Raw genomic sequence first — 19871 nt, 5'->3', positions numbered from 1 at the left:
AATAGCCAGGGGAGGGGCTGTGGCAAGGACAGGAGGAGACATAGAACAGAGAATAGACAGCAGTTATGAGTAAGAGAGGAAGCCATCAAGGACACTTTGGCTGCCTTGTTTAGACCAGCGGAGAGATGGTGGAACCTATCACTACTGAGCTAGGAAATATGGGACAAAGAACAAGTTTTAGGGGGAAGGGAAGGTCAACTTTAGGAATGGTCAATGTGAGTGACTTTTGGTCATCTGGACAAGTAGACAGACCTGTGTCTAGAGTCGAGGAGGTGCTTGAACTTGTAGACAAACTTTGGGCATTAGCAGATGCGAAACTCTGAGAGCTTAAGGTCATGTGGACAGTGCACAGACTGTCCTGTTCTAGGCCAAAGTCAACACAGGACATAACTGGAAGAGAGAGGATTGGAATCTACTCTCCCTGGCTGCAGTGGAGGCTGGCTCTGTCCATTCTAATGGGGATTCTGGCTCTGAGGAGCAGGCAGAGCATAAGATGTTGATGGGCTGCAGGAAACAAACAGGCTTTTCTGGAGCTCTATGGTGACTAAATCCAATGAACTGTCCCCAACCCCTAGATCAACAGAAATAAGGACAACTCCATAGAGAAAGACCAGATTAAAGGTTGGGAGTTATTTATTTTCTTTAAACAAGGTCATAAATAACAAAGAAACAAAGAAGGCTTCGGACCCTGCAGCAGGATAGGGATAGGAAGTTGTGGGGTCAAAAGGTGGAGGGGGCTACGCATCACCTAAGACAGTCACAGAAAAGATGGGCTGCAGGAGACTGCCCCTCCCTACCCTTGGAAATGGCGTGCCTGGGCAGCAGGGAGGCTGAAGTGCTCTGATGAGGCAGCTGGAAAAGGGCAAATGTTGAGGATGCTGGACTGTACTGTTTCTATGAAGGGTGACATGGGAACCACAAACGACTAAGATAAGCTGTGGGTCTAGAAAAGGCAAGCGGGCACTCTGCATACCTCCAGGGACCAACTATGAAAATGGTTAAATCTGCTTCTTAAAAACAACTCCACGGGCCTTAGCCTGTGGCTTTGTGCATGGGCTGTAGTCAACCTGGTTTGCTCTATGGCAGGTGAGGGCTCAAGAGGCCCCTGGAGCAGCCTGGCCTCAGCCCAGGGCAGGTGCCCAGACATGTGGGAGTGGGACGTGGGCCCTCCGCAGATGGAAGGCCATGTGCTTGGACTGACTGAGCCTGGTTTTTCAGGCTAGTTTCTTGTGATGCTATCCACCACCCCTCCCCTCTACCTAAGGATGAAATCCTGACCTCTCTGGGTCTTCCAAGCCTAGAAGAATAAGACGGGGATAAAAAGGTATCTGACTGGTGTTTTATTTACGAGGGAAAAATCAAGGCCATCTTGCACATGGTCCAGCCTGTGAGGCAGGGCAGGACCATGGCAAGAACAATCTCAAGGAACGGAGGTTCCTGTACCTGGGCAAATGTGGGGACCCAGGTACATTACCAAATGCCAGGAAGAGGGCCCAGGGCGGCGGTTCTGACGGAGGCTTCACCCGAGGCAAGGCAGGGAGGACAGGCAAGAGCTATCCTTGAACAGGGAAGGGAGAGGAGCTGGGGAGCCTTAGACTGGGGAGACCAATGTTGATCAAAGGCCCTGGAAAACAGTGCTTTGGGCAGGAATACACGAAAGGGTTTGTACATCTGGGGATGCCCGTCTACAGGGAGCCGGTGTCACATGGTCGGGCGGGATGGTGAGGAGGAGACAGCGGCATCACAGTGGCCTCTGGTGCGATGTATTTACAACAGAGCTCAGTGTTGAGGGAGGAAAGGAGAGCAGGTCACTAACAGCCAGGAAACACACTGTGAAGAGTGGAAAGAGAATGGAAAACAAATGTGACTGTCACTAGCTTACCCCGCTTACCCTGTCTCATCCAGGAAGCCCTCCCTAATGATCACTAAGGCCTTTGCAGATCTCGCCACCTCTTCTCAGCCCCATCCAGGGCTAGACACAGGGTGTGCTCTCAGCGTACAGCTGATCTGACCACAGTTCCAAATGGGCCAGGGCCCCCGGACACTGCTTACTGAGAGAAACTAAGTCTTTATTGTTGATTCCTGGGATCCATCAATGGCCAGTTGCTTGAGGGATGGTTTGACATCAGGGAATCACTGTGGCTCACTGTACCAGGCTCCTGTCATCATTTTCAATGCCCACCTTGCTCTGTCATCCACACTGCTTAGGCCCTGGCATTCAGAACTCCCTGATGTAGAAACTGTATTTATTTCTTCAACATTTTTTCTTCAAACTTTCTCAGGGTGGGGAACAAGTTCCCTTGGAACATCATCAGAATCAGAAAAGAGATTTTCCAACTGGCAGGCATGACTCTTCATATGGCCTGTGGGGCTCTGTGAGAATGGGGCCTTCTGCAGCAAAGACAGGGAGCTCCTTGAGGTGAGACCAGGACCATGTGGTTTGGGTCACCACGCCTCTCTTCCTCCTCCTCCTCAAAGAAATCTACTGTGTCTCCTAATCCGACAAACAATTTCCTAAGATGAGAGGCGTCCTTTTTCCTCTAGACCAGTGGTTCCCAAATGGGAATGACTTTGTCTCCCTTAAGACATTAGGTAAAATCTAGGAACATTTTTGCTTGTCACAACTGTGTGTGTTGAGAGGGTGCCAGTGGTTCCTAGTATGTAAAGTCCGGGGATATTGTTCATCATGCTACAGTGCACAGAAAAGCCCCACCACCACAAAGGATTACCTGCCTCAAATGTTAACAGTGCTGAGGTTGGAAACCCTGCTCCAGATCTCTACATAGCCTCAAGGTCTGCCTCACCTTCCTCGACAGCAGGGCGGGAGAAGGCATATAGAATTTTTCTAAGAGCCCGGAAATGGACAATTCCCATCCCAGCCTCCACAGGAAGGGGCATCTCAAGAAAAAGTACACATCACAAAGGGGGTAGGGGACTAGGCACCGTTTAATGTCAGTTTAGCAACAACTCACTGGACCAGAGCACACGGAAAGAACTAACCACAGCTTTGCAGAAACACACACGCTGGGCTCTGTGTTGAGGAGGAAGAAGAAAGGCATGGTGACCTAAACCAGGCAGGGGTAAGGCAGAGATATTTACAACCTTGCAAATATCTCTTTGTTGGGGTATTGCTGGGCTCTTTAAATCTTTGTACTTCCTTACCACTGGAATCCACCGATAGGCTCTGCAAACCTGTGCCGAATCAGGAAAGTGGCAACAGCTTCAGCTACCTGGAAAAGGGAGAGATATTCCAGGCCATGTTAAGGGTAGCTACAGGGTTCAGCCTTGGAGGTCCTATGGGCTTCTGTTGGAAGTTAAGGCGTTATAGTGGACTCATGGTCCTGCAGTTCTGGGAAGCCTGAAAGCAAAAGGACCTGAGTCCTGCAGGGATGGCTCCAGAAAAGTCAAGAGGAATGATGTGAAGGCTTAATTATCCCTGTAGAGTTACAAAGCACTTTTTTCCTAAAGGAGGAGCACATATTAATTCCTAACTGTGCGTGTATTTTAGGGAGCAGTGTCTACCACAGTTATTCCTTCTTCCATCTGGCTTTTGTGGATAATGGAGAAGTACAGCTTACAATCTTAACCACAGTGTGTCAGTCGCTCAATCGTGTCCGACTCTTTGCGACCCCATGGAGGAGGCTCCTCTCTGTCCATGGGATTCTCCAAGCAAGAATACTGGAGTGGGTTGCTATTCCCTTCTCCATCTTAACCACAGGGCCCTGGGTAAAAGAGCAGGGCGCCAGTAGCTCCTCAGCCCATACACAGAAAGGTAAGACCAAAAGCAGCTGTCAGGGAGATGGCTGGGGGGCTGGTGGAATTGCATGTGTGTAGGCTCCACAGCAGCTGCTGCAGGCAACACAGGCTGACTCAGGGGCTCATGCTGTCTTCTGTGAGATCCACAGTTACTCTCACAGTGGCCCTTTTACAGGCATCCAGCACCACGCTCACCTTGTCTGGAGCATCCTCATGGACCGCGTGGCCACACTGGGGCAGGACCTGCATCTGGAACTTCCCTGGGGAAGATATAAACCAAAGCCACCTCAAGGACTGAAATGGTCCTCTCCTTACCATCTCTGCAGCCTCACAGGTCACACTAGCAGGCCAGGACCTCCCCATCACCCCACCCCAACAGTCTGGACCCAGTTAACAAGCCTGTGAGGAAGATGGTAATACCTGACATTGTAACCTTGAGCAAATCATTTCCTTTCACTTCTTCCTTCTGCACCTACTTAATATGCATTTACTTTGGGCCAGACACATAGAAAGAAACAGTTCCTGTTTACGCTATAGTCTAGTGGGAGAGCAAAACATAAAACTCAGATTTTAATGCAGCATGTAGTTCCTAGCATAACACTAAGCACATGGAACTGGAAAAACACAGGAATTGGGCCTTTGCAATAAAACAGGGATCCAGGAAGGCTTCCCACATAGAAAAAGTAACTTACACAAAGAAACGGAGGATGAAATGGTATTTGCTCCTGCCTGAGAAGATAAACTTTGGCATGGTGCTCATGAGAGTTAACAATGAGGCTGGAGATGTAAGCAGGGGCCTTATCATTAAGGGATTTGTAAATTAAAGATTTTGAGATTTATTATTACAATAATAAGTTACCATCTGAGTGCTTAACTATGTTCCAGACAGTACTAAACACTTTTTCACACTGTCCTGTATAACACTGTAAGCTCAAACAAATGTGATCATTTTATTAAGAGTGGACAGAGATGACTGATAAAGCAAGATCTCTAAGGAGACCAAAGAATATGAAACCCACCCCTCGTCATCAAGGCCATGAGACATCCAAGCAGAGATGTCCAGCAGGTTTGATACATGGTCCAGGTCTGGACCTCGGGAGAGAGGTATGAGACGAGTCAGAGGTTTAGCTTTGTGAGTTATCAGGGTGTAAATGGGAACCATGACATTGCCCAGGGAGAGTAAGTAGAAAAGAAGGAAAGTCAAGAACAGAATCTGCTTAACCTTGGCCCTGGAGTTGGCACCTTTTTTCTTATAACCCAAAGGTGCCAATGCCTATTGACTTCACCTTCACCAAGCCTTTCATCTGTACTAAAGCCAAGAGCTTCCATGAAATTGGTTCCACTGCCTCCACAGTCATCTGGCCAACACACCTGAACCTGAGCACATGTCACTTTCCTACTCATTACACCTCACAATCCCTGTGAGGCTGCCATCAATTTTCTCATTCTACAGACTGAGGCAGGTCAAGTAACTTGCCCAGGGTGAAAAAAAATTAGTAGGAAAGAAATAGTACTCAAACACAGTTCTCCCAACCGTAGAGTCCTTGCTTTTACCACCTCATCATGTTGTCTTCTAAACAGAACTTGTATCTTTTTGTATCTGGGTTATCTTGGACCTTTCCCTTTCCTAAGAGTTCTAACAATAATAAAAATACTGACCAGTATTCAGAATATCTCCTTTCATAATATATCTGCACACAGTACTTTATAATGCCCCTTTCAAAGACACTGCATCACTTTAATTCTTACAATTCTGAGGTCTATGTGGTAATATAATTCCCATTTTTAGACAGAAAATTTCCACATGACTTTGCCCATTTCTCTGCCCTCAGGGGACCTAGGAATGTAATTTCTTCATAACTTACCTTGCATTTGGCCTATAGTCAGATCTTTATCCAATCTATCAACACCTAGAATAAAATAGAATCCACAAGTAACTTACTTGAAAAGGCTGTATGAAATAGGTTTTGCTGTTATGAAGTAAAAATTGTTACAAAGTGGTAAACATGATGACATTCTCAATTCATGTTAATGCCAATCCTAACTTCCTGAGGGTATAGTCTCACCACATGAAGCTTTCAAGGCTGAGGTTCCTCATAATCACTTTGCTTGTTTAAGCTGCTTTCTGAAAACAGGTTTTACTTTTTAAATTTCCTTTTTACTTAGAATATCCTTATACCACTCAAGGAGAAGGACTTGGGTTTGACCAGGTACAGAGACCAGGCCAGAATTAGGTCATCCCTGGTGGATGCTCATGCTTAGTTAGTTATGGATTTGTCAAAGGAAGGAGAAAGGGCACAAATGAGTAAGGATGGTATTTCACTTTGGAAGTCACTACCCATATGGTAAACGCTTTTAACAAAGACATAACTGAGATGACAATATACATATGCTGCTAGGGACTGACTTGTGTCTCTCCCCCCCCCCCGCAAAAAAATTTTATATGATGAAACCCTAATTCACAATCAGACCACATTTGGCGATATGAAGGTAATTAAGGTTAAATGAGGAAGTAATTAAGGTTAAATGTGGTCACAAAGGTAGGGCCCTCATAAGACAAGATTAGTGTCCTTATAAGAATAAACACCAGACAGCCTGCTCTCACACACTCTGCCACATAAGAACATAGTGAGAAGGTGGTTGTTTGCAAGCCAGTAAGAAAGCTCTCAGCAGAACTTGACAGGCTGGAACCCTTATTTCAGACTTACAGCTTCCAGAATTGTTTAAGCCACCCAGTATTTTGTTATGGCATCCCAGGCTGACTAATACATACACATGCACACTTACCAGCCAGGAGCAACAATTTAGGAATAGGACAACTAAGAAAGAGATTGGATAAGCCTCGGAACCAGCCATCCCAGTATTTTTCTGTTTTTGCCAGTTCAATTCTCCAAGTGTATGGATGGTCTTTCTTGGTCTAGAAGAGTAAGAGCAAGTTTTGAGTCTCTGAGGGCAACCCCAGAAGGAACAGGATAAAAACTAGGTCCTTGGGAAAAGGAAAGGGAAAGAAACTAGCACATATTAAGGGCTTACCATGTCCCAGACATTTTAATATACATTTAATCCTTATAACAGCCTTGTGACATAAGTTATTGTTGTACTTGCATGTTTAGGTGATTAGAAGTATACTTTTTACTTTTATTAGTTTCAGTGAACCTAGGAAACTTTCTTAAGATCACAACGCTAGTAAACTGGTACAGCCAAGATTGAGCTTCTTATACTCATCTGGTAATAACACATTATCAAAAGAATAACTACAAAAAACACACTGCAGTATGGAAAAATGCTTATGACATAACATTAAGTGAAAGAAGCAGAGTACAACATGTCACCTAAGTTAGGATTACTACTGGAAAAATATGTATGCTTTGAGAATGAACTAGAAGGGAAAACTGAAAATATGTTGATAAAATATTTTTTCTTTTATTTTTATATATGACAATGATACGATGTAAACATTATGCTAGTGTGTGAGCATGCTCAGTTGTGTCTGACTCTTTACAACCTCATGGACTGTAGTCCACCAGGCTTCTCTGTCCATGGAATTCTCCAGGCAAGAATACTAGAGTGGGTTGCCATTTCCTTCTCCATATGTATGTTTATATAAACAGTAATTTATATATAATTTAAATAGTAATTTTAAAAAGGAAATGAACAAATATAACAAAATCTGTTAAATCTCAATATAAAGTAGATGGCACAGAGTATGTGCTCATTAAATACAAGCTGAACAAATAAAATGTTCTCTACACTTTTTTGCATCATGTAAATTTTGAAATATTATAACTGAAATAAGTAACTGGAATACCACATCAACCACAATATGAAAATCTAGAAGTGAACATGAGACAGCATATATTGTGTTAATGATCCCCAGATGGTTAAGATGTTCATGTTACCCAAAGTGATTTGTAGATTTAACACAATCACTTTCAAAATCCCAATGGCATTGTTTGCAAAAATAGAAAAATGTATCCTAAAATTCATATGGAATATTAAGGGATTAATATTTATTAATTTATCCATAAAATTCAAATGGATATTAAGGGATCCCAAATACCAAAACAATTTTAATAAAGGTGAACAAAATTGGAGGACTCATACTCTATTTCAAAATATATTACAAAGTTACAGTAATCAAAACAGCACAGTACTGGTATAAAGATAGACAAATAGAGCAAAGGAACAAGCTCAAGAACCCAGAAATAAACCTCACATATATGGTGAAGTGATCTTTGATAAGCATGCTGAGACCATTCAATGGGGAAATGACAGTTTTTTCAAAAAACAGTGTTGGGGAAACTGAATACCCACATGCAAAAGAATGAAGTTGGATAATATATAAAAATGAACTCAAATGGATTAAAACCTAAATATAATAAGAACCTACAACTATAAAATAAAGTTGTAGGTTCTTACAAACTTTTCAATAAAGCAGTTTTAAAAAAGAGATTTATGCATAAAGAAACATCTCTTGGACAACTGAAGCTTATTCAAGAACCAAAATAACGTTTTCCCTTTTTTTCCCTGTATTTTAACCATTATATATTAGAGTCCCCTCATCCCCAATAAAAATGTATAGCTTGTTTTCTTTTACAGAACAGAATGTATGCAACTACCTCTTATGTATGTCTCAGGGCCATTTCAAACACAACTTTTTATACTGTGCTAAACAGAGATGCCCCTAAGAAGCTGTGCCTGGCTTTTTCTGTTGTTGTTGCTACATTTAATTGGCATTACTAACATTATCTCCATCATTTTTATTTATTTTTCCTTTATTGCAATATCAGTGACATACAACACTGTTGAAGGTGTACAACATGTTGATTTGACACATGTATACACTGCAGTGATTACCACCATAGTGTGGTAACCACCCCTATCATGTCACATAATTATCATTTATCTGTGGTGGGAACAGTTAAGATCTAGTCGCTTAGCAACTCTGAGGTTTATCATACAGTATTGTTGCCTATAATTACTACGCTGTGCATTAGATTTCCAGGATTTATCCACTAGCTCCAAGAAGCTGTGACTCCGGGGGTTTCTCTGTGTCCTCCCTCAGGCGGAGACTGTCTAGCTAAGTTCCTCACTGATTGATGTGCCTCAGTTTGCCCTCCTAACAGAACTGCTGGAGTTCATAAAACCCCATATATTAGGGCCTATAAAAATGATAAGAAAAAAATGAGTTGGAATTAAAAATCAGAGGATCTGAATGTGTTTTAGTACTAACATTTACATGTGACCATAGGCAAGTATCTGCATCTGAGTTGCAAAATTGTTAATATTTACAATGCAGAGCCAAAATGAGAACTAGAGTTGTTAATGTGAATCATTCAGTATAGATCCTAGCACACAAAAGGGAAAAAGTAACTGACGATTTGTATCAGAGTCTCAAATCCACTAAACACTATTTGATTACCTTGGACAAGTCTCTTCATCTCTTGAGTCTGTTTCTACACTGTTAACATGTGAGAAAAGCTCTCTCCTCATCTCACAGACTGTGGGAGAGCAAACTGATCACACATTATTCATAATTTTTTGAACTCCAAAAAGGTACAAAGTATTATCTTAAAGATGACAAGAAAAGCCTCACTAAATTAAAAATACTGTTTTAAAAAATGTATTCTCCTCCTTGCTGACACCAGCATCTCCAAATGCAAAGGAATATGTGGTGTACACAGAGTCCATTCCCTGTCATTAAGATATTCATAATCCATCCCTAAAAGTCTGTGGCTCACACTCACTAATCACTTATCAGAAAAAGCACCCCTTCCCACTACCATCCTCAAATCAGTTGCTCAGCAAGTTGTCACAGAACACTTACTATGCACACAACCTTAAGCTCTATGTTGAGGGAAATTCACACATATCATCAGTTCCTTCCCTCCAAATACATAGGTTATTTTTGGGGGGGAGACAATGCTTGTTATTAGAGGACACTGAACCTGTATTATAGGGATGACTATTAGAAAACCATATATTATGAGTGTGGCTTAAGAAAATCAGTTCTATGGCAGTCACAAGTTCAGAGAAGAAAGTGCTAAGTTGTGTCCTACAGACTCTCAGTGCTATACTGCAGAGGGACTAATATAAACTGAGGTCGGAAAGCTTCCCAAGGAGATACACCCTGAAAGATGGGTAGGATCTGATCGGTTCTGTGTAGACTGATGGTAGGAAATGGGATTTTTTCATGAGATAAACCACAGGAACAGAAGTGGAGGTGAGAAAGAGCCTGATGAGAGAGCAGTTCTCCTGAGGGCAGGGTAATACTGTGAGTTTTATGTTCCAATTTGTCCGAGTTATCAAGAAGTGCTTTATGCTTTCAGCCAGAACCACCATCTTCCAGTAATTCGCCAAAATGACCAACACAAAAACAAAGAGAAGGGGCACCTGCTACATGTTCTCTAGGCCTGCTACATGTTCTCTAGGCCTTTTAGAAAACTTGGAGTTGTTCCTTTGGCCACATACACGCAAATCTACATGAAGGGTGATACTACAGATATCAAGGGAATGGGTACTGTTCAAAAGGAATGCCCAACAAATGTTACCAGAGCAAAACTGGGAGAGTCTACAGGGTTATCCAGCAAGCTGCTGGCATCATTGTAAATAAACAAGGGCAAGATTCTTGCCAAGAGAATTAATGTGCATATGGAGCATATCAGGCACTCTAAGAGCTGACAGCTTCCTGAAATGTGTGAAGGAAATGATCAGAAAAAGAAGGAAATCAAAGAGAAAGGGCCTTGGGTTCAGCTGAAGCACCAGCCTGCTCCACCCAGAGAAGCACACTTAATGAGGACCAATGGAAAGGAGTGTGAACTCCTGAAGCCCATTCCCTATGTTCATGGCATTTTGGGTGTAAAAATAAAGACCTGGATTGTAAAAAGAAAAAAGAAGTGCTTTATATCTTACAGTTAATCTAAGTATCTATTATGATAGTATAGTATCTTTGTCTCTTAAAATATCTAATGAATGTCACCTTTCTTTCCCCACCTTACACACTATCCCATCCTTCTAAGAATACTGACTTTCACTCACCTCCATGTCATCTTCCTTTTTCCTCTTGTTTACTGACTCACTTCCTTCTTCGTCTTCTTCTTCTTCCTCTATGATTCCTTCCACTATAGACTTTGAGCCTTCTGGACTTGTAATTCCTTCACACCTAGGTATTAAAAAAAAAAAGTGCTATCACACACCTCTCTTCTAAACATAAATTACCTTAGAGAAGCGGATATTTTTGGCTTTTTATAATCAAATACTAGTTAAAACTTAACAATGTTCTGGGAGGAGGGTGTGAAAAATGTGCATTTAAAAGTATACAAAAGTAGACCAGGGCTGTGGAAGGTCATGACCAACATTTGACTATACTCCAAGGGCTGGTTTCTGGTTCTTGCACCAATGCATGTTTTGTCACTCAGTCATGTCCAATTCTTTGTGACCCGAAGGACTGTGACCTGCCAATCCGTGATCCACAATCCACGGTCCACGGGGTTCTCCAGTCAAGAACACTGGAGTGGGTTGCCATTTCCTTCTCCAGGGGATCTTCCCCACCCAGGGATTGAACCTAGGTCTCCTGCATTGCAGGCGGATGCTCTACCATCTGAGCTACTATTGACCCACAGAAGGTAGTAACCATTTCCTGAGGCATGGTGACAAGAGTTTCATTGGCATTATCTTATATAATCCTCATAGCAATCCCTTAAAATAGCTCTGAAGAGTTAAAAAATTGTCCAGGATCACTTAGCTCATGAGTGGATGAGGCTGGGAGGCAGATCCAGGCCCAATTATAAAGCATGATGTTTTTCTACTGTACCCTGTTTATAGTACAAGGCTGAAACAGATTGGTAAAAGGCCCCCACATATAATTAGCTGACAGAAACTGGCAATTACAATAACCAAGGCCAGATAAACCTTGGAGATTAGTGCATCTGATCCAACCAGTTATTGTTGTGTTTCATCTAAAAATAATATCTTTTTAGTTTATATAATTAGGTAGAAAAATTATTACAGGTACAGCTGGTACCATAATTTCTTTTAAAGAGAACTCCTTGAACAAAAATACATTGACAGGTGTTAAAAGTAAAACCTCAAGAGCCTAGGTAGCAGCTAGGGCCAAGGTCTGTTCTTCATGATAATTTGTCATATTGCCCTTGAAAAAGGAGAAGGGAGACGAGGAGAGAGAACAAGCAAGATAAAGAGAGACTGGGACAAATTGAAGGGTCAGTCAAACTTTGGTTATAGATTTTTTAAGAATGGTCACTTCTGTCTTCTCTACCAAACCTTCAGTGATATATATGTTCACAAGTGTTTTGTTAGGTGGGAGTTTTCTTAGGAGCGTGAGGTGTCAAGTTTCACAATTAGGTCAAAGTATTAACGAAACAATATGTGCTTTGGGCTTCCACAGCAGTAAATTGGGAGGTTTAAGGGAATTATAACTAGATCAAGAAGGGCAGGAAGGTTCCAGTGGGTATCTAAATGACAATTAAAATGCAGATTTTTTACATACATAGTTTTACCTATTTAGAGAAAACATCACTTGAAGTAAAAATGTAAAGATAACTGAACTACCTGAATACAAGCCATGTAACTCTTCACTGCTTAAATCAGATCTCAAAATATTCAAGCATTGAAAAATGAGCAGTCTCACAGCTTATTTAAAGCCTCTGCATTGTGCCTGCCAGATATTAAACTACTTAAACTGCTCTTTTGGATATAAAATCCATCCTGTAGGCCTTAAAGTCAAACACATATAGGAGTTTGAGTTCTAAGAATATGAGTTCTATCATTCATTAGCTATGTGATCCTGGGAAAGTCACTTGACCTTTCTGAACTTCCATTTCCTCCCATATAAAACAACAGTTACCTTGAAGAGGATTTCTACCTCTTCAAATGTAAGGATTAAATGAGATAGTGCAAATGAATGAATGAAATGAATGAATGGAAAAAAAAAAAAAAGACAACCAGACATTATGTGCTTCCTGATAGCCGTACACATCACCTATTGCTGTTGCTATTTAGTTGTTAGTTTTATCTGACTATTGTGACCCCATGGACTGTAGCCCACCAGGCTCCTCTGTCCATGGTATTTCCCAGGCAAGAATACTGGAGTGGGTTGCCATTCCCTTCTCCAGGGGATCTTCCCAACCCAGGGATTGAACCCAAGTCTCCAGCATACATCTCCTGCGTTGCAGGTGGATTCTTTGTGAACAAATAAAAAACCAAAATAACAACAAACAAATCTGAATTTGATCAAACTTCTGACCTAACTGACAATTTGCAGAAAACACAAGGAATAAAGGAACATGTTAAATTACACCTTGAGGAATCAATCAGCAAATCCAGATTGTGGGAGATTCTACAGAGCAAACAACCAGGTTTCCTCAACAAATAAATTGCCAGGGGAAAAAGAGAGACAGAAGGGTAGCCTATAGATTAAAATATACTTAAGAGATTTATCAATCAATTGCTATATATAAATTCCTATTATAGTTCTGGTTTGAACTAAAAAAAAATTAAGACAATCAGATAAGTAGATACTAAAGACATTTGATGATATTAAGGAATTGTTAATTTTTTTAGGTGTGATATTGGTCTTGTGACTGTGCTTAAAGTATCCTTACCTTTTAGAGCATACTAAAATTTTGCAAAGGAAATTATATCTGAAATTTTTTTCAAAATATTTTGTCCTTAGGGGAAATAAATAGGGGCACAGATGAAACATGAGTTCATAACTGTTGAAGGTGGGTAATGGGTACATTGGGATCATTCTATTATTTGACTTGTGTATGTTAGAGAATTTTCCATTATACAAGGTTTTAAAATTACATAGTGTATATAAAATGCCTTGCACAATGCCTGGCAAAGAGCAGGCATTTAATAATGCCATTATCATTTTCATCAACCCTTGTACTCCCTGTCTGTCCTGGTGGGCAACCTTTTCCCAATTCACCTGAAGTTTATTTTGTGACTACACAGCAATACCCAGGACTCATGTAACCCTATCTAGGAGGATCAACTGGGCTAAATAATCTTTTGAAGTCAAGTGTTAGTTGTTCAGTCATGCCCAACTCTTTGTGATCCCATGGACTATAGCCTGCCCAGCTCTACTCTGTCCATGGAATTCTCCAGGCAAGAATACTGGAGTGGGTTGTCATTTCCTTCTCCAGGGGATCTCCCCAACCCAGGGATCAAACCCAGGTCTCCCACATTGCAGGCAGATTCTTTACCATCTAAGCCACCAGAGAAGTTAAATAATAAATAATCTTAGCTCATCCTTAAGATCTGACTTTCACTCAGGCTATGCCAAAGCTTTTTATAACGTGATTTCCTCACAACTAGGTTTGGCTTAGAAGGAGACTGTTACCAGAATGAAACCATGGCTGCCAGCACCAGAGTGAACACTTAATGCCCTTTCTCTGGTATTCTTCATCTTTCAACACCTATCGTTGTGCTAATAAGGTAATTCATTATTATATAGAACAGGTGTCCCCGACCTCCAGGATCTAATATGCCTGATGATCTGAGGTGGAGCTGATGTTATAATAATAGAAATAAAGTACACAATAAGTGTAATGTGCTTGAATAATCCCCAAACCATCCCCTCCCCGCCCCCCAGTCCATAGAAAAATTGTCTTCCATGAAACCAGTTCTTGGTGCCAAAAAGGTTGGAGACCGATGATATAGAAGACATTATTTGGCTTTGGGATTTCTGCAAAAAAAAAGAAGAGAAAATCTACACAACTGGCCAAACTGAGTTCTCTTATAAAAATTATCTAAAATAATGAAGGTATTCACCAACATAGTAGAATAGATGTATGACCAAAAAAGCAATATATAATTCCTCATTATGTTTCAGCCTCTAACCAGTGCAGGGGAGGAAAAATAAAACCTACTGTTTGACTTGGCCAACCATTGAGACACGGGCAGACTCCAGATTCCGAATCTGGCCACTCTTCACACTAGAAAAGTGAGACAGGAGAGAGAAGGTTATTCATCTTTATCTTATCATATCAGCAGGGTCAAATCAATAATTTTGCAATTCTGTGGGAGCTACTAAAAAGGTGTGGTTATCAATGTAGCTTACTATGGAGATTACCACTACTTCCCATTTCGTTATTACGGTGATATACCAAGCAGTAAAAATTAAGGCACTGAAGTCACTTAAGTCCTGGCAATATTTACCAAGAGGTTGATACCATATCCCATGCCTGAGCTCAAGAAGCACATAATTTAGTGGGGAGAAAGAAACAAAACAAATATTTTAATAGAGTAAGGTTCAAAGGAACCTCATTTATTCTGAATGAAGTCAGAGAAAACTTCCCAAAGTCTTGCCTAAACTCAGGACTGAGGATAAGTGGAAAACAAGAGAGGGTGGTCAAAGCAAAACAGGCAGAAGGCACACTGTGAACAAAGGTACTGTGATGTGAAAAGATCAGTAGGACGATGATCTTAGAGGGAAGAGAGCAAGGAGGAACAGGGGAGAGTAACGGGAGAGTGTGACAGAACAGGACAGGCAGGGGTTAGCTCCTGGAGGGTGTTACGTGCCATGATATAGAGGCTTAGGAGCTCAGACCCTATAAATAGAATAGTCTTCTCGGAGTTGACTAAGGGCCAAGAAAATGACTGCCTGTCCCAGGGGACCTGAAAACACTGCCTGAAGCAAGCCACCAGAACACATTTCTTTAAATCTCATTTTTTAGCTTAAAAAAATCACATAAAATTTTATACTGTAACCCCCTTTAGATAATGACTTTGTTTCTTATTTTAATGATAAACAGAAGCAATCAGAAATACTATTTCATTTTTCTACCACCAACTGAATCTACAAATCCACCCATATTTATAATCACATACTCTACCTTGAAGAGTACTGAATATATGAAGTTATTTCTGTTCCTATTCAAGCCCAACGTTGGGCACTGGTTCAATGCTCATTTGTTCATGAAGATCTTGTTCCTTTACTTATCCTGTCTCTTATTTGTGTCATTTTTTTCTCTAGTAGATATTACATAAAACATTTAGTGGATATTATAAAACATCCTTTAAAAACATCTTCAACCCCACATTCACTTCTAGATACTACCTTACTTCTCTGCTCTTCTATCTCAAAAAAGTTATCTTACTTGCTTTCTCCACTTTGTCACCTCACATCCTTTCCTCAACCAACATTCCCAACATGCATCAGCTTTTTATCCCCTACTTACTTTCGGAGATTTCCTTTGTCAAGGTCACCTTCATCAGGCCATTCCTAATGGTCATTTCTTAGTCTTGACCTCACTTGATCTCTCAGCAGCATTTGACAAAGATCATTTCTTCTTCCAAAAGTGCTAACACTCTCTTGCTTTCCTTCTATCTCACCAACTGTGCCTTTTCAGTCTATTTTGATGGATACTGCTTTCCTTCCCAAGCTCTAAATACTGTAGTGTATCTCAAAGCTCAGTACTTACATCTTTTTTCTATCAACTAAATGATTGCATTCAATCTTTTCTTTTTTTTTTGCATATTCAAAGAGAATATTTTTATTTGACCAATAAAAGTCCTGATTCCTGCCCCTTGCCTGCCCTCAAATCTGCTGCTCTTTGTCTCTATCATTCATCAATTGTTGGGTTAAAAACCTAGTAGTCATCCTTGAAAGCTGCATCTCCCCTCACCTGCTCTCCCAACACACAATCCATAAGGCAATCCTGTCAGCTCTACCTTCAAAATACATTCCAAATATGACCATATAACTTCCTCTGTTGCCATCACAGTCTATGCTGACCATCACAGTCTATGTTTCCTAACCAATTTCTCACTTTTGTTATCACCCTTCCTCCTCAACTGCTTCCCCTATTCTGCTTTCCTCAGAGCATCTAGGTGGTAGAACCAAGATCCGAACCCATTTCTGACTGCAAAGCCCAGGCTTTTAATGACTACACCCTATTGCCTCTTATTTGCATGACCGAGAGAACAAAAGCAGAAATTCACTTTGCTTTAAATCTTTACTGGATTAAATAGATTGGTCTTGTATTTCAACATCTTGTCCCCACCTCAAATCTGGAATAACCAAAATGGCCACGAGTCATAAACTATTCAGATATCCCTCAGACACAAAATAAAATTACCAAAAAGCTGGTAGTATTCTTCCTGATTCTTACGCTCAAAAGATATCTAAAAATCAGTGGCTCTCATAGAACCCAGAACATTTTAACATTCAACAAAGAGAATGCTTATTCTATCCCACATCTGATACTAGAATCAAGACTCTATCTCCCCTTAAGAGAAGGTGCACCATGACCCTCAGACTGGTTTGGGTACTTATCTTCTGTACCTCCTTCGTTGTGTTGTGTTTATATAATTACTTGTATGTATTCCAGTTTTTTGATGAAAGGAACTAAGCCTAATTCATCCCCAGTTCTTAGGTCAGGTACTGATACATCTTAGGTACTTGAAAAAAAAAGTGTTAACTGAATAAATTTTAAAGGTTATCTGTGATAATTTTTTCACTGGTTCTTACTTGGGGGGGGCAGGCAGGATGCCCAAGGTACATGTTGAGCTAGTAGGAGTTGTATTCTCAGTGTGGCTGCTTCAGTGATCTTTGGTACTTCCAAGAGAGCATCTTACATCATGGTAGTAAACAGGGGAAGCACAAGCAACCATATCAAACACAAACATCATTCTGGCAAGCCATATTTGGCATAAGATCCTCTGTCCTAGGAGGAATCCCTAAGATACATTTGCCAGGTTCTTAATTCTCACTTGATATCTCTGACTCAGTAAATAGATACATTCTGCCTGCTAAAGCCACCTGCAGTATGGTATATGTTATATGAAAGTACAAAAGAAATAGAGAATAGCTTCTGATCTTATAATGCAGAAAGAGCATTAAGACAGAAATAAAAATTAACAATATAAGCACATCCCTTAAAGAAAGACTAGAAGACTTAAGGGGTAAACAGTACAATGTAATATAGACTTGAAGGTTTTTAGCAATTTTGCTGAGGGAATGACCAGGGAGATTTGGAGAAGTTATAGGAAGTGTTCTGGAGAGCGGACTAGAAATGGATTTTGAGGAATAGGTAGGAAGAAAGGATACTGAAGACATTTTATCCCAAAACTGATCTCTGTAGGGGAGGGACAGTGTTTTACTCATATTTGCATCATTACCCTTTAGCACAAAGTGTTCAATAAATACATGTTTAATAAATGGTCAAATAATTTATTGAATTAGTGAATAAATTAATGACTGAACAGTCTTTACTTAAGTGGAAGCCATAGCCAATTCTGTCAGTAATTTCTATGAAAACTAGTAAAGGGTTTTTATTTAGGCCAAACGCAAATAAAAACCGAGAAGGGAACCTACACCCATCTGTTTCTCCACCTTCTCTGGAACAAAGAAAGTGAATACAGAATCATGGCATATCAGAGGTGGAAAAGGCCTTACAGTCTTGTTTAGTCCAAAATCTCACCTTAGAGATGGGAACAGCTAGACAGCAGATAATCCATAATTGTTAAGATTCTAGGAGGTACTATAGTATATTAGAAAAAGGATGGGTTTCAGACAACTGAGCAGTCCAAAATGTTTATTTTTTAAAACTGCTCTTTATATAAATGTTTCCATACATATTACAACAAAGCTGAGGCTTGGAAACTGAACCATTCCCTTCAACTTGGTGCTTGAGCTGATGAAAAAGAAAAGCTAAACCTAACATTTAAAATATAGACAATAAAATAAATAAATAAAATAAAATATAGACAATATAAATTTGTAGGTTACCTCCATTCAATGGCATTCTCCAGAGACTTGAAGGTTTTAGGACGACCACGTAAGAAATTCTGCATGCTATTAAGTGCATCCATGGCTGTACCTAGATGTTAAACAAAAAATTTTAACCACAGCACTTAACATATTCTGAGTCAACATAACTTAAAGAGTCAACTATATACTATATATCTCCCCTCAATGACAGAGTTAAGTGACACATGGAGGGAAAAAGCAGTTTAAGAAAATTCAGAAGACTGATGTGATTACTTCCTTCTAAGATGTCCTCCAATGACTTTTGCCTCCTGGTATTCAGTAGTCCCTCCACATTGAATAGAGCTGACTTACACAAGCAATAGTGTGACTTCTGAGGCTGGATCAGAAAAAACATGGCAGTTTCTTTTTAAATAGTAAATAAAACTATGGGATGTACATACAATTGAAATATTATGCAGCCATAAACAATGTTTATGTAGAGTTTCTGATGGCATGTAAAATGATTATATAATGTGAGGTGTGGACAAAATGAGTGACGGTGTGAAAAGTACAAACTTCCACTAATAAAATAAGTCCGGTATGTAATGCATAGCATGGTGATTATAGTTAATAATACCATATTGCATATGTGAAAAGTTGCTAAGATCTTATAAGTTCTCATCACACACACAAAAAAAATCTGTAACTTTGTGTGATGACATACGTTAACTAGATATATTGTGATAATTTCACAATATACACATATATCAAGCCATGATGATGTACATTTGAAAAATTAAATGTCAATTATATTCAAATAAAAAAATACTTGGAATGCCTTTGCTACAAAATAACATTTAAAGACATTTAAAAAAGATACAAAAGACAGAGGGACATACTTCAAGATGAAAGTCAACAATAAATAAAGACAAGATAACAATAATCTACCATGGATATCTTTTATAAGTCAAAGATTTTGATTTAGTCAGCACTAAGAAAACTTACCTTCCACAACATCAATCATGCACAGACCCAACAGGCTTGGCACCAGGCTGGACGATGCTGTGTGGACTGCAATAGCACCGCCCATGCTATGTCCAATGAGCATAATTGGAGGAGGGAGGTCCCCATACATGGCTTCAACCACATTGCCAACATCTCTGCAGAGAAGGAAATAAAGCAGGGCATATTACTCTCTAACAACACTGTAAAAATGGTTTTCTTTCCTAATTCTCTCCTTTGGTCTGTAACTAATAATCCCAGGGCTGTAAAGGTCTAATAGACCATCTTGCAAATGCACCTAAGTAAACCTCCTAACACAGTCCCCAGCACCTATACAAGAAGAGCTAAGAACCAAAACTTTGATTTCCCTTTACATCACACTTTCACTGTTCCACAC

The 19871-nt window shown here is 40.3% G+C and overlaps 1 protein-coding gene across 3 annotated transcripts in view; it reads right to left on the bottom strand.

The window, feature by feature from the left end:
* Positions 1–615: 615 nt before the first annotated feature.
* Positions 616–19871, bottom strand: part of PPME1 (protein phosphatase methylesterase 1) — a 50479-nt gene continuing 31223 nt past the window's right edge. Inside the window, exons 6-14 of one of the 3 annotated variants that reach the window (XM_043482678.1) lie at positions 19478–19632; positions 18512–18602; positions 14649–14714; positions 10795–10918; positions 6544–6673; positions 5622–5666; positions 3952–4016; positions 3163–3230; positions 616–1830 (exon numbers count right to left, since the gene is read on the bottom strand). In XM_043482678.1, coding sequence (XP_043338613.1) covers positions 1812–1830; positions 3163–3230; positions 3952–4016; positions 5622–5666; positions 6544–6673; positions 10795–10918; positions 14649–14714; positions 18512–18602; positions 19478–19632 — 763 coding nt within the window. In that variant the 3' untranslated portion in view covers positions 616–1811. Of the gene's footprint in view, positions 1831–2928; positions 3066–3162; positions 3231–3951; positions 4017–5621; positions 5667–6543; positions 6674–10794; positions 10919–14648; positions 14715–18511; positions 18603–19477; positions 19633–19871 lie in introns of those variants that run through there. The other 2 variants (XM_043482677.1, XM_043482679.1) reach the window with 2 other exon arrangements.

Source organism: Cervus canadensis, chromosome 11, assembly GCF_019320065.1.
Source record: "Cervus canadensis isolate Bull #8, Minnesota chromosome 11, ASM1932006v1, whole genome shotgun sequence".
Taxonomy (NCBI): Eukaryota; Metazoa; Chordata; class Mammalia; order Artiodactyla; family Cervidae; genus Cervus; species Cervus canadensis.
The sequence above is the reverse complement of the archived record's forward strand: the minus strand, read 5'-3'. Positions and strand labels throughout refer to the sequence as shown.